Source organism: Pipistrellus kuhlii, unplaced genomic scaffold (genome assembly GCF_014108245.1).
Source record: "Pipistrellus kuhlii isolate mPipKuh1 unplaced genomic scaffold, mPipKuh1.p scaffold_m20_p_16, whole genome shotgun sequence".
NCBI lineage: Eukaryota > Metazoa > Chordata > Mammalia > Chiroptera > Vespertilionidae > Pipistrellus > Pipistrellus kuhlii.
Genome location: NW_023425471.1, coordinates 2,801,564 through 2,813,992, shown reverse-complemented (window position 1 = coordinate 2,813,992; position 12,429 = coordinate 2,801,564). Strand labels below are relative to the sequence as shown.

Sequence of the window (12,429 nt, the reverse complement as noted above, 5' to 3'; positions counted from 1 at the left end):
GCTGGGGAGCCTCAAGTCTCGCTAATAATGTCAACTTTCTGCTTCTCCTATTTCTCATGCACAGTGAAGGTGATGCACTCTCAATATTCTTTCAGGCCTGCTCAGCATTACATGTCTACGATTTCAGGGATTTTGAGTTTGCACTGATCAGTTTGTTTGTTTTTTTCTGGCACATAGCTGCCACCTTGTGGACTAGCCTGTTTTTTCTTTTCTTGAAAACATAATATGGGGAGAGAAAAAGGGACTTTTAAAATTGTATTCGATACTCAACTTGAAATCTATAGCACAGCTGTGGAGTAATGTTGTCATATTCAGGACATGAAAATGGGCGGGACTAAGGAGGCATAGAAAACCCATAAGGTGAAGGGATAGGCAATATTGGAAAGGGAGAGGCAGCATCATGGAGATCTGTCAAGAGGTGGTGAGTAGCTGAAACTGGTTTGGCTCAGTGGATAGAGCGTCAGCCTGTGGACTGAAAGGTCCCAGGTTCGATTCTGGTCAAGGGCATGTACATTGGTTGCGGGCACATCCCCAGTCAGGGGTGTGCAAGAGGCAGCTGGTCGATGTTTATCTCTCACTAATGTTTCTAACTCTCTATTATCCCTCTCTGTAAAAAATCAATAAAATATATATTTTTTAAAAAGAGGTAGTGAGTACTTCACTTGGGGTTTTGGGGTCAGGGTCATGCACCAGGGTTGGGAAGCTTTCAGCAGGCCAGTTAGTTACAAGGCAGAGTATCAAAAACAACTCAGCCAGGGACCTAATTCTTTTCACATATAGAAAGTGGTAATCCTGGGGGGAGATGGTAAGGGCCAAGTTACAATCAAGGCATGCAGTCAGAGTTGGGCAGCGGCTGGCTGATCCTGCCCTCTGTCACCTGGACTCCAAGACAAGGAAGGTGAGCATGGCAGTTTGGAAGGGTTTGTGTGCTAGGACTGGGCAGATTGCTGGGAGCTGGGTGAGGAGATGGGATAGGACAAACCCTTGGCCCCCAACCCTGGTACTACAGACTTTCGGACTCAGTGGAGTTGTGGCATGTGAGTCCTGGAAGCACCATCAACTTTACTTTCTAATCTTAAGCAGGGGGTCATCTTTCTGTTTCCAGTCAGATTACAGTACTGTAAGTGTGTTTTCTCTTCCTTATCATTTCCGTAATAACATTTTCTTTTCTCCAGCTTACTTTATCATAAGAATACAGGATACAATAGATATAACACACAAAGTATGTGTTAATCAGCTATGTTATCAGTTAGGCTTCCGGCCCACAATAAGCTATTAGTAGTTAAATTTTGGGGAGTCAAGTTATAGACAGATTTTTGATTGCATGGGGGTTAGGGTCCTTACTTGCTGCATTGTTTAAGGGTCAACATCTCTCTCTCTCTCTCTCTCTCTCTCTCTCTCTCTCTCTCTCTCTCTCAATCTCTCTCTTTCTTCTTCTTCTTCTTCTTCTTCCTCCTCCTCCTCCTCCTCCTCCTCCTCCTCCTCCTCCTCCTCTTCTTCTTCTTCTTCTTCTTCTTCTTCTTCTTCTTCTTCTTCTACTCCCCCTCTCTTTTTGCCTCCCTAGCTTGAAATTTTTTATGCTTCAAGTCTTAGTTAAATACTACCACATATGTGAAGGTTTCTTTTACTCTCCAAGCCAGATTCAAGGATATGCCCTGAGCTCCCAATTGAAATATGAACATGCATCCTGTACAGCAATATTTTGCTGCTCCCCCCATTTCTGTTTCCCCACTAGGCTCTTGGGGGAGAGAGATCTGTGTCTAAATACAATGCTGAATTAGCATTAGGTGAATCAATGAATTCAAGGCCCCCACTGCCATATTTAGATTCCTTGGTCAAGGCTCTTTCTCCTTTCTGTATGATCCCCATAGGCCTGTAGTCGGCAAACTGCAGCTTGCAAGCCACATGCGGCTCTTTGGCCCCTTGAGTGTGGCTCTTCCACAAAATACCACGGCCTAGGCGAGTCTATTTTGAAGAAGTGGTGTTAGAAGAAGTTTGAGTTTAAAAAATGTGGCTCTCAAAAGAAATTTCAATCATTGTACTGTTGATATTTGGTTCTGTTGACAAAGGAATTTGCCGACCACTGCCATAGGCCAATAAAAACATGTCTAACAACACTGCTTTCATTGCTATTGCTCATGCAACCTTTAACCCACTTCTCTCCACATTTTAGGGTGTCAATGTGAACCTCGTGACAATTAACCGGGTTTCTTCCCTCCACGAGGCATGCCTTGGAGGGCACGTTGCCTGTGCCAAAGCCTTATTGGAAAATGGTGCAAAGGTGCGTAACGCTCCCACCTCGCAGGTCTGTCTACACAGGTGCAGGCACTGCTGTCTGAGACAAGACTTACCGTGCTGTGGGTGTGCGGGTGTGGCCCCATCTTTATCTGTATTTCTGCATGGTCATGAAGACACTGCTGCTTGATGCTCTCTCTCTTCAGCCACTATGTCCATGTGTGAACATTCAGATGCGGTAATTCACAGGAATCTCGAAATTGTTATGTTGCCTTTTAAAAAATAAACTTCAACTAAAGTCATTTGAAAACTGATCTTGGAAATTTTATTGTAAAACACTAGAAAGAACATATTTTTAAAGGACAACAAAGAAACCCACCTTTAATTCAAAGCTCTAAACCAACAACTACTTTTTGAGCAAAATTATTAAACTGAATGAGCTTTTACTAAATAGTACAATGAAAAAAAAAACCTACAAAATTAACATTATCTTATTTTTAATGATATAGTTAAACAATATTTTCCTAGTATAGTAGACATTTAATATTATTTTATATTAGTTTTGGGTGTATGCATAGTGGTTGGACATGTATATAACTTATGAAGTGACCCCTCCTTGTTATGCTCAGTGCTAAGGTCTCACAATACCTCATTGTATTGTTCTTGGATTCCCAGAGAAATACGCCAGAGGACTGGCTGTAAAAGTCATGGGTTTATTAGAACTTACTGGTTGAACCAATAAATTCCATCCGGCCTGCGGATGGGCTGCACAGAAGCAGGGGGTGGGGGAGGGAGTTGGGGGCAAAGGAGCTATTGTCTCATCACCACCCAGTACAGAAACCAGAGAAAAATAGAGCATTCAGGGGGGAGGGGGATGTTTTTACACACAAGCTGTGTGAGATAAAAACTGCTAGTTGTTTTCTTGACTGAGGAGCTGGCTGGGTGCCCAAGGTCTCACAGTCTACTTACTGATGGCCTTCACTTTGTTTCCCACGGGATGGGAGGGGGAGTTGGAGCATGAGAAGGGGCCCATGTTCCCACTTACCATACACCCCTGACTTTATCTTATTTTTAAATTCTCTCTTTTTTTTTTTTTCAAGGAGTGACTCGGGTGCAGAACGTAATTAGATACCAGAGTAGAATTATAAAAGAAAACCTTTTGAAAATCTCAATGACATTTAGTTGCCATATACTGTTTTCCTGATCATTTTATTTTTAAATTAAGTACTTGCATTCTTTGTCTTTGAATGAGCTGTAATGTGTTAAGTGCTTAATGAAGGTTTTCTTTAGATTTTATATGGAAGTTGGGTTTCTACACATAGAACTGAATAGCAGAGTTTTCTGTGGGCAAAGTGATTTTCCCGATGCCATAATGGTTGTGTATTTCCATTAGGTAGTGTTTCCTCAAGATAGTCTTAGTCAACTCACGTGTAATGGCCAAGGCAAGCTTGGGGGCAGGCTTTTTCCTTTAGGTTGAATGATTGGAGTCACGGACAGATTGTGGGTGGGAAATATCAGACAACATCAGGCCATAGAGAAGCATTTGCTGGTACAATTCTGGGACGTTCTGTGAGGGGCAAAGAAAAGAGTAAGACATGGTCCCTTGTCTTTGGCAATATTATGAGGAAACAGCCAATAAATATTATTTAACATTTAAATCAGAATGACTGATGGGATAAGAGAAAGTTGGTCAATCAGTAAAAAATTCCTCAAAATTATGAGTCCCAAGGGTACCTCAAATTCAGTGCATCTGCAGTTGTGCTTATCATATTCTTCCTTTTGGGACTGGTTCCTCCTCTTGGATTCTCAGCCTCAGAGACCAGATGAAACATATTCCTTATTTCCCAAGCCCCAAACCAGGAATCATCCTATTTATTCTATCTCCTCTTTAATTATTCTAATTAATCACAACATCCTGCTAGTTTTACAATACTTCCTAAATATTTCCCAAGTCTATGCTTTCCTTTGTCCTGTTCCTATAGTGGTCTAAAGCATCTATGTTGTATCAAAATGATCACTTTTTGTGTTTGCCTTCTCTTGTAGAATTCAACCTATTCAACAAGAAGCAATTTTCTTATCTTTGTTTCTAAAAACATTGGCACCTAATAGATGCTCAATAAGTATTTGCTGACCTGAACTGAAAGAGAAACTTATAGAAAATCTAGTTAGAAAACTTCCTGGATTCAGGAAGAGGATAATACTTAGTAAAAACAAATCAAACCAGTTCTATCAAATATTTTTAGGAAAAATGTAAATAGGTTAGAAATCCCTAGAATGTATAAATTAACACACATGTCTTCCTGTCCTTGCCTGTCTCTGCCATCTTAGCATCTCATGTTTAACTTTCTAATTTAATGGGGTTATCCTGGCTCCTGTGGAAAAATACTTTTTGTTTCTGAAACAAGGAAATTTAGGATCCTGATTATCACAAGTATATATGCTTAGTTGTTGAGGCGATGTGATTTGACATCAAGCCCTTATTGTCCTATATTTCAATCCTATCAGAGCCTCCCCACCAGTGTTCCCTTGATATTATTTCCAATCTATTTCTAATACTCAAAGATGGCTCCCAGCCACACTCATTCCCAACTGCCTCCCACATCCCTAGTAGGCACTGGAGATGATTGTAAACACTATGTTAATGGATATTTTTTTTGTGCCATTGGCTTGGTCATGATCTCTTTAGGAGTCACTGCTGGCATATGTAATTTGTATGGATTATGGTAGTCCAGGAAGGTAATTTGTGGCAAGAAAGAAAGATGTGAGGAGTTGTTGAGGATATATATATATATATATATATATATATATATATTGTATATATATATATGCAAGCACAGATTTTGAGACCTTAAACTAGTTGATTTCTCTAGTACTTTTGGTTTCAGCCACATTTGTTCATGATTGAGAGGGAAGTCAGCTACATATTAATGAAAAGTGGATATAATTATTGTTTATTAAATGTTTACTGGGCACCAGGCAATGTTCCAAGTGTTTAACATAGAGTAGTTCAATCTGCCCAATAACCTCAAAAGATACATTCTTTTATGATCCCCATTTCATATGTAAGGAAACTTAGGCACAGAAAGTTAGTATCCCAACCAATATCTCTTAACAAATGAGAGAGAGAGAGAGAGAGAGAGAGAGAGAGAGAGAGAGAGAGAGAGAGAGAGAGAACAGTGATTTGAACCAAGCTAATGGTTCCATGGGCCATATAGGACCGCTCCTCAATGATTAGGAGGCTCCTAAGAATCTCTGGAATACCCTCAAATGCATTTTAAAAGCTTTGTCCATTTCCCCCCATTTGGGATATTATTTATAGAGGTGAGAGTTGATAGGCTAATAGTGCCTAAATAACATATACTGTAATGATGTAGAGTTCCCTCACTCATTCACTAGCATGGGCAGTTTCTCCAGGTAGATATAGATATATAGGAATGCAACTTGGAGATGGTGATAGAGAAATAGCAAATCCTCTGGGTCTCTCTTTGCCCATCATTAGGTCAATGCAGTGACGGTTCATGGAGCCACACCCCTTTTCAGTGCTTGCTGTAGTGGCAGTGCTGCATGCGTCAACCTGCTGCTGGAGTTCGGAGCCAAAGCCCAGCTAGAAGTGCACCTGGCTTCCCCCATCCATGAGGCAGTAAAGAGAGGTAAATGAGACATCACATTACACACAGAACATGGGTGGACTCATTCCAGTCTGCATGAATCTGTGGTAAGGATCACTAGATCTTTACAGTATACTATGTGTAGCTTAGAAATCCTGCAGCAGTAATTCCAATTGGCCTAAAACTTCATGAAATACCACCGGGCATGAAGCAGCTCTTCTTATAACCTGGGAATGGCTTTATGTCTCAGATGTCCCATTTACTGAGCACAGTCTCTTGACAAATATTTCTTAAGGCTCTTTGCTGGTGTTTGGTGCAACTGGTACAGTCAAGACTGCAGAGGTGACTTCCATGAGTCATACTGTGGTTATGTCTCTGTCCTTACTAGAAAAGAATAGCTCATCCCCCAAGCCCAAAAAATATCAACCACTAACATAAAATAAATTATAAAAGTGTTTGAAAGCCAAGGCTGATAGTCTCTCTAATGGAAGATTAAATGCAATTATCCACAAAAGGCAATACACTCTAGATGAGCAAATGACTTTAAGGTCCTTAATTACTGGGGGGGAAAAGTTGCAACATTAAAAAGCATGACTTTGGAATCCTCGAAGTTGACTCTAGAATTCTGTTTCCTCATTACTTTTAAAATGAGGAGAAAGAATAAAATTAAGGAATTTAAAAGTTTTCTGCATAAATTAAACATGAACAAGAAGATGCCACTGAAATGCCAAGGTCATTTGTCAAAGGTCATACTTAAAGAGCAACATTTCTATTACCCAGTGGTTGAATTATTCTCTTATATTGAGATCAGAAATAAAATGGATACATAGAAGCACACAACAGATTGAGGAATCTCAGAGGGAAGGTGGGGGAGGAAAGAGATTAACCAAAGACTCTATATGCTTATTGGCACAGCCTATGAACACAGACAATAATGCCTTAAAGGCACGTGGAGTGGGTGGGAGTGGGGAGGAGGGGCCAATGGGGGGAGGAAAGGGGAGCATCTGTAATACTTTTAATAATAAAGATACATTTTTAAAATAAAAAGATATTATTGTAAAATGAAAAAAAAATACAATGGAGAAATTAGAATACTGTAGAATAGTGACCTTTGCTGGTATAATTTGGGGTGAAAGTCTTTCTTTCAAAGGCAATAGTGAAATATTTGCCCCAATTAATTAAACATGTCACTTGGTAATTCTTTTGGAGTGGATTACTTTAAATGATACAAAAGACTCAATGTCCATTGCAGGGGTTATTTATAATAGCCAAGATTTTGAAGCCTCCAAGTGTCCACCAGTAGATGAGTGGATTAAAAAACATCAATATATTTACACAATGGAGTACTATTGTGCTATAGAAAAGAAGGAAATATTACCCTTTGAGATAGCATGGATGGACATGGAGATCATTATGCTAAGTGGAATAGTCAGAGAAAGACAAGTACCATATGATTTCACTCTATGAAATTTAATGTACAAACTGAAGTACCAAGCAAAATGGATACAGGCTCATAGATAGAGAGCAGGCTGACACCTGGGTTGGGGAGGTAGAGGGATTGAGTAAAAAAAAAAAGGAGAAAAATCTCAGACATGGACAACAATGTGGTGATTACTGGGGGTAGGGGGATAGAGGGCGGTTGAGGAGGATATAAGGGGAGTAAATGGTGACGGACAGAGACTTGACTTGTTGCGGTTAGCACACAATACAGTGTACAGATGATGTGGACCTGAAACCTGTATAATTTTGTTAACCAGTGTCACCCCAATAAATGCAATAAAAGACCCAAATCTCAGTGTATCTATGATTTTGATGTCCTATATATATTTAATAAACAGTTATTTATTAATAACTGATGATGGCCTTTCACAAACTTTAAGTAAGCTCTTTAAGTTGTAGGGAAATAGTCTATTTTGGAAATGATATAAAAATCTTTAAAACTTTAAAAATTGATTTGAAGTAAAAATTAATCTATTATTTGCATTTCATCTAAACATTTAAAAATAGATTACTATTGGGAATGATTTGAATTACTTAAATAATTCTGCAGTGCTTAAATGGTTACATATGTTGTGTTTGGTATCTATGTCTCTACATATTTTTTCCTGTATCATAAAAGCATGTTAGAGACCTTCACAGAATGGAAGGATGAATAAAAAGTCCACTATTTTAGAAATTATTACAGTAGTGCTAATCATTTTACTTTTATGTACTTTATTCATTTTTAAAAACTTCCTGAGAATACTTAAATTTAACTTGAACTAGGATCAGTTTCTCCTGCAAAAAAGGGATAGAATTATTCAACAATATTTATTAGATATCCTGTATTTACCAGCCAGGTTTAGGTACCGATTAGATATTATTTATACAATAGATTCTTAACAGCTTTAAACCTCTATGAACAAGCTTGGTCAGGCTGGGACAACACTTTGACATATTGATGTTATCATACAGGAATAATATTTACTTATATGAAAAAAATAAATAGTTTGAAGCCACAGAATCCTTATCTGTACGCTTTTAATGCATATTTATACATAACTCAGAATTTGTGACAAATCAAGCAAGTTTGAGGTGAAACTAATTTTTATGTTATCTGTAAAGAAAAGCTTGGTTCAGTTAATCAGCAATGATAAAAAAAATGTTTAAATCTTCACAGAGAAAAAAACATTTGCTCCTGAAAAAACAACAACAAGTTAACCATGTTTATCAGCTCATTGGGCAAACTCTTTTAGGAGAGCACTTGTACAAAGTTCTTGCTAGTCATTGAATTTGGAAGTACATTTAAATTAATTCTCACAGGTATCTTCCAGGTTAACCAAAAGAAGGAGCTTTTACTACATGGCGCAATCATACCCAACCTTGCACGCATGGGCGAAGAAGTGAATGAGAGGTTTGCAATGGAGAGGGATCAGGGCTTGGTCTTGGATTGGAGCCCTGGCTTTTCAGGGTAATAATAGGATGAGTCATTTACCCCTCTGGGTCTTGTAGCCTCTATTTGTAAACTGCTGGCTTCACTCCAGAGGATTTCAACTCTGCTCCTTGGTTTAGTTGGACCTACCTCAAAGGCTACAAAGAGGAACTGAATGGGGGAAACAGAGTCATGCTTCCCTTTCTAATAGTTTAGTTTTGGAGGTTTCTAAGATCTTCAAAATTCTTTCTGCTTAAAGAAATCTGTTATTTCTAAAGCCCATTCCAGATAAACAATCCTTTAATTCTGCAGATAGTCAATATCTGTATATATATTTTTTACTTAAGTTAGGTTTATCTTCTATTCCACCAGGTCATAGAGAGTGCATGGAGATTCTGCTGGCGAATAACGTGAATATTGATCAGGAAGTGCCTCAACTTGGAACTCCCCTGTATGTGGCCTGCACCCACCAAAGGGTAGATTGTGTGAAGAAACTTCTAGAATTAGGTAACTTCCAGAAATCTTGTCACGAAAAGAACCTGTTAACCTTGTTGGTTTCCCATGGACTTCCAAGACAAAGTTCTTGTCAGGCTGGACAAAATCTGGCAGCATTTCATGTTTGCATGCTGAAAACAGAACTTCTCCAGAGAACGAGTATCTGTGTTCTTTAGTTCTGCTTCCTCTGATATTTGTTTAATTGGTATGGGTCTCCTTGGTGGTCTCAAGAGAGTACAAGAGTCTTTTCCCCATTAAAGTCCCAGGGAGAAAAGCAATTGTATTTCATTGGCTCTTTATGAGTCACATACTCTTGTCTGAACCAATCATGACAACATTTATTGGTTTAGCCCTAGATTTCAGTCTACACTGCCATTGCTTGGCTTCATTTGTAACACATGAACTAGGAATCACGAGGATGGTTCCCCAGGGGAAATCTGAGTGTGCTTACCATGAAGATTCTGGATAGTAAAAACAACAGACATATGCCACAGACTACGTCTGATCACTCCTGCTTATTTAGTGATTTGTAAAAAATATGTTTATTAATTTTTTTAGAGAGAGAAGAAGGGGAAGGGAGGGAGGAGGGAAGGAGTAGGGGAGAGAGAGAAGAGAGAGGGAGAGAGAGAGAGAAAGAGAGAGAGAAGAGAGAGAGAGAGAGAGAGAGAGAGAGAGAGAGAGAGAGAGAGAAACATTGATAGATCAGTTGCCTTCCCTTTTCACCAACTGAGCCACCTGACTGAGGCAGTAATATTTTTAAATCTAAAAGGCATGTGCAGAAACTGAGAGTCTAGGGAAAAGTAAAATATCTTGAAACTATTATTTGTTTAAAGATTTCCCAAACTTAGCCATTGACACAAAGGTAGAACTTGTAGTAAGAGCCTTTAAATAAGAATTTTTCTCCCCAAGATTTTTCATGTTTTCTTTTTATCTGCTATCATATACTACTCCCTATGGTAGTTCAGAAATATTATTTGTGAATTCTGAATAATATAATTACTAGATAAACTTAGCTTTGTTCTCTGCCAAAAAGAAAAGAGTCACATGTAAAAGGAGCTTCAAATATTTAATTTTGTATGCCACAAAGTTCATATGGGAAAGCAAGTAAAGTATTTTAAGTGACTAAAATTTTTATTCACTTTTATCATCAAAGTATTTTAAAATACATTTTATTGATTTCAGAAAGGAAGAGAGAGATAGAAACATCAATGATGAGGGAGAATCATTGATCAGCTGCCTCCTACACACCCCCTACTGGGAATCAAGCCACAACCTAGGCACTGGGAATTTAACCATGACCTCCTACTTCATAGGTTGACATTCAACCATTGAGCGACACTGGCTAAGCTCTTCAAAATATTCTGTAAGAGTCTTAATAGGCATTGCTGAGGTTCTAGGCTTATGTCACATTTTCAAATATTTGTGAAACAGTCATGGCATTTAAAATGGCTTTATCTATACAGCTACTATATTTTAGGCTCATTGTGTTTCTACATTTGACATTTATTGTTGAATCATGGCCGTCTGCTTTGTTAAGGAGCCAATGTTGACCATGGCCAATGGCTGGACACTCCTCTGCATGCCGCAGCGAAGCAGTCCAGTGTGGAAGTCATCCACCTGCTGATAGACTACGGGGCTAACCTGAAGTGCAGAAATGCTCAGGGGAAAAGTGCACTTGATCTGGCGGCCCCGAAAAGCAGAGTGGAGCAGGTGCTCCTGCTCCGGGAAGGTAAGGAATGGCTGGGTGTCCATTTCTCTTTCTTAAGTGCATCTCTCTCCTTTCTATCTCATCTCTAGGCTTTCTTACCTTTTTCCTCTTCTCTTTTTAATTGGATGTGACATGTAGATGCAAAGTCCTAGCATCACTGAGGTGGGATTTTATATGCTGTATGAATTCACTTATAACCAAAGGGATTTACATACAACTGATATATTGTTTTGTACTTTCCATAGCAAGAAACTGCTTATCTGTCTATATCTATCTATCTATCTATCTATCTATCTATCTATCTATCTATCTATCATCTATCTATCTATATCTATAGAGAAAGAGAGGAGAGAGAGAAACATTGATCTGTTGCCTTCCATGTATATGTGCCCTGACTGGGATGTAACCTACAATCCAGGTATGTGCCCTGACTGGGAATCAAGGCAGCTACCTTTCAGTGCTCCAGAGGATGCTCCAACCAACTGAGCCACTCTGGCCAGACTAAAGACATCTTTATTGATAGAGTCAGGTTACAAAGTACTAGGACGTTACAAATGCCCCTGTATTTAATAACTAGTATTCCAGTGCAAAGCTACTTCATCCTACTCAACCATATTTTGGACTCTCATTAGTTTAATTGCCCTTAGAACTCAGAGCTGCTTAATGTCATAGGCATGATGACTCCATGAGACTCCATGAGAAAAAGGTTCAGGTTATAATGGGGTCTTAATGAGTTGGGTTCTTTCTCCTGATCTTCTATTGAGCTGGGATCCTTGTGAAAATGGGGGGCCCTCCAAGTGTGAATCAGGACACATGCAGCACCACCTTCTGGGAAGCTAGAGCCAGACAATACAGGGGAACCTTAATTCAGGCCCCCCCCCCCCCGCCCTGATACTGCATCTGTGACCATATAGGCTGGGCTTCCTGCTGACATCTTCTTGGCTGTTTTCCCTTGCTCTGCAGTTCTGTCTCAGGATCTTGCATGCCTAGTGCTTCTATTTGCATTTTCTCTTCAGCTCATATCCATTAGCACATGTGGTACATGAATATAGCAAATTCCCTTTAGACCATATGCCTCATTTCTAACTTGCCTCTGGTTAGCCTAATTTTTTATTATTATTGTTCGAAGTATTAAGTATGTCTCCTTTTTCCCTATCTACCCCTTCCTGGCCACTCCCACCTTCAGGACAAGCCCCCACTGGCCCAGTGTCCCTGTCCATTGGTTATGCTAATATGCATGCATACAAGTCCTTTGGTTGATCTCTTACCCCCTTTGTCTCTGGATCTATTTTTGTTCATCAGTTTATGCTGATCACTCTGCTGGCTTATTTCACTTAGCATAATGCTCTCCAGGTCCATCCATGCTGTTGAAAATTGTAAAAGTTCCTTCTTTTTTATAGCAGCGTAGTATTCCATTGTGTAGATGTACCACTGTTTTTTGTTTTTTTAATCCACTCATCTGCTTATGGGCA

At 39.2% G+C, this 12,429-nt stretch overlaps 1 protein-coding gene across 2 annotated transcripts in view; it reads left to right on the top strand.

Moving 5' to 3' along the window:
- ASB11 (ankyrin repeat and SOCS box containing 11) overlaps positions 1-12,429 on the top strand; it is a 28,137-nt gene that overhangs the window by 13,632 nt on the left and 2,076 nt on the right. For both annotated transcript variants that reach the window (XM_036439690.2, XM_036439691.1), the window contains 4 exons: positions 2,174-2,281; positions 5,735-5,885; positions 9,127-9,261; positions 10,787-10,978. In XM_036439690.2, coding sequence (XP_036295583.1) covers positions 2,174-2,281; positions 5,735-5,885; positions 9,127-9,261; positions 10,787-10,978 — 586 coding nt within the window. The remainder of the gene's footprint in view (positions 1-2,173; positions 2,282-5,734; positions 5,886-9,126; positions 9,262-10,786; positions 10,979-12,429) is intronic.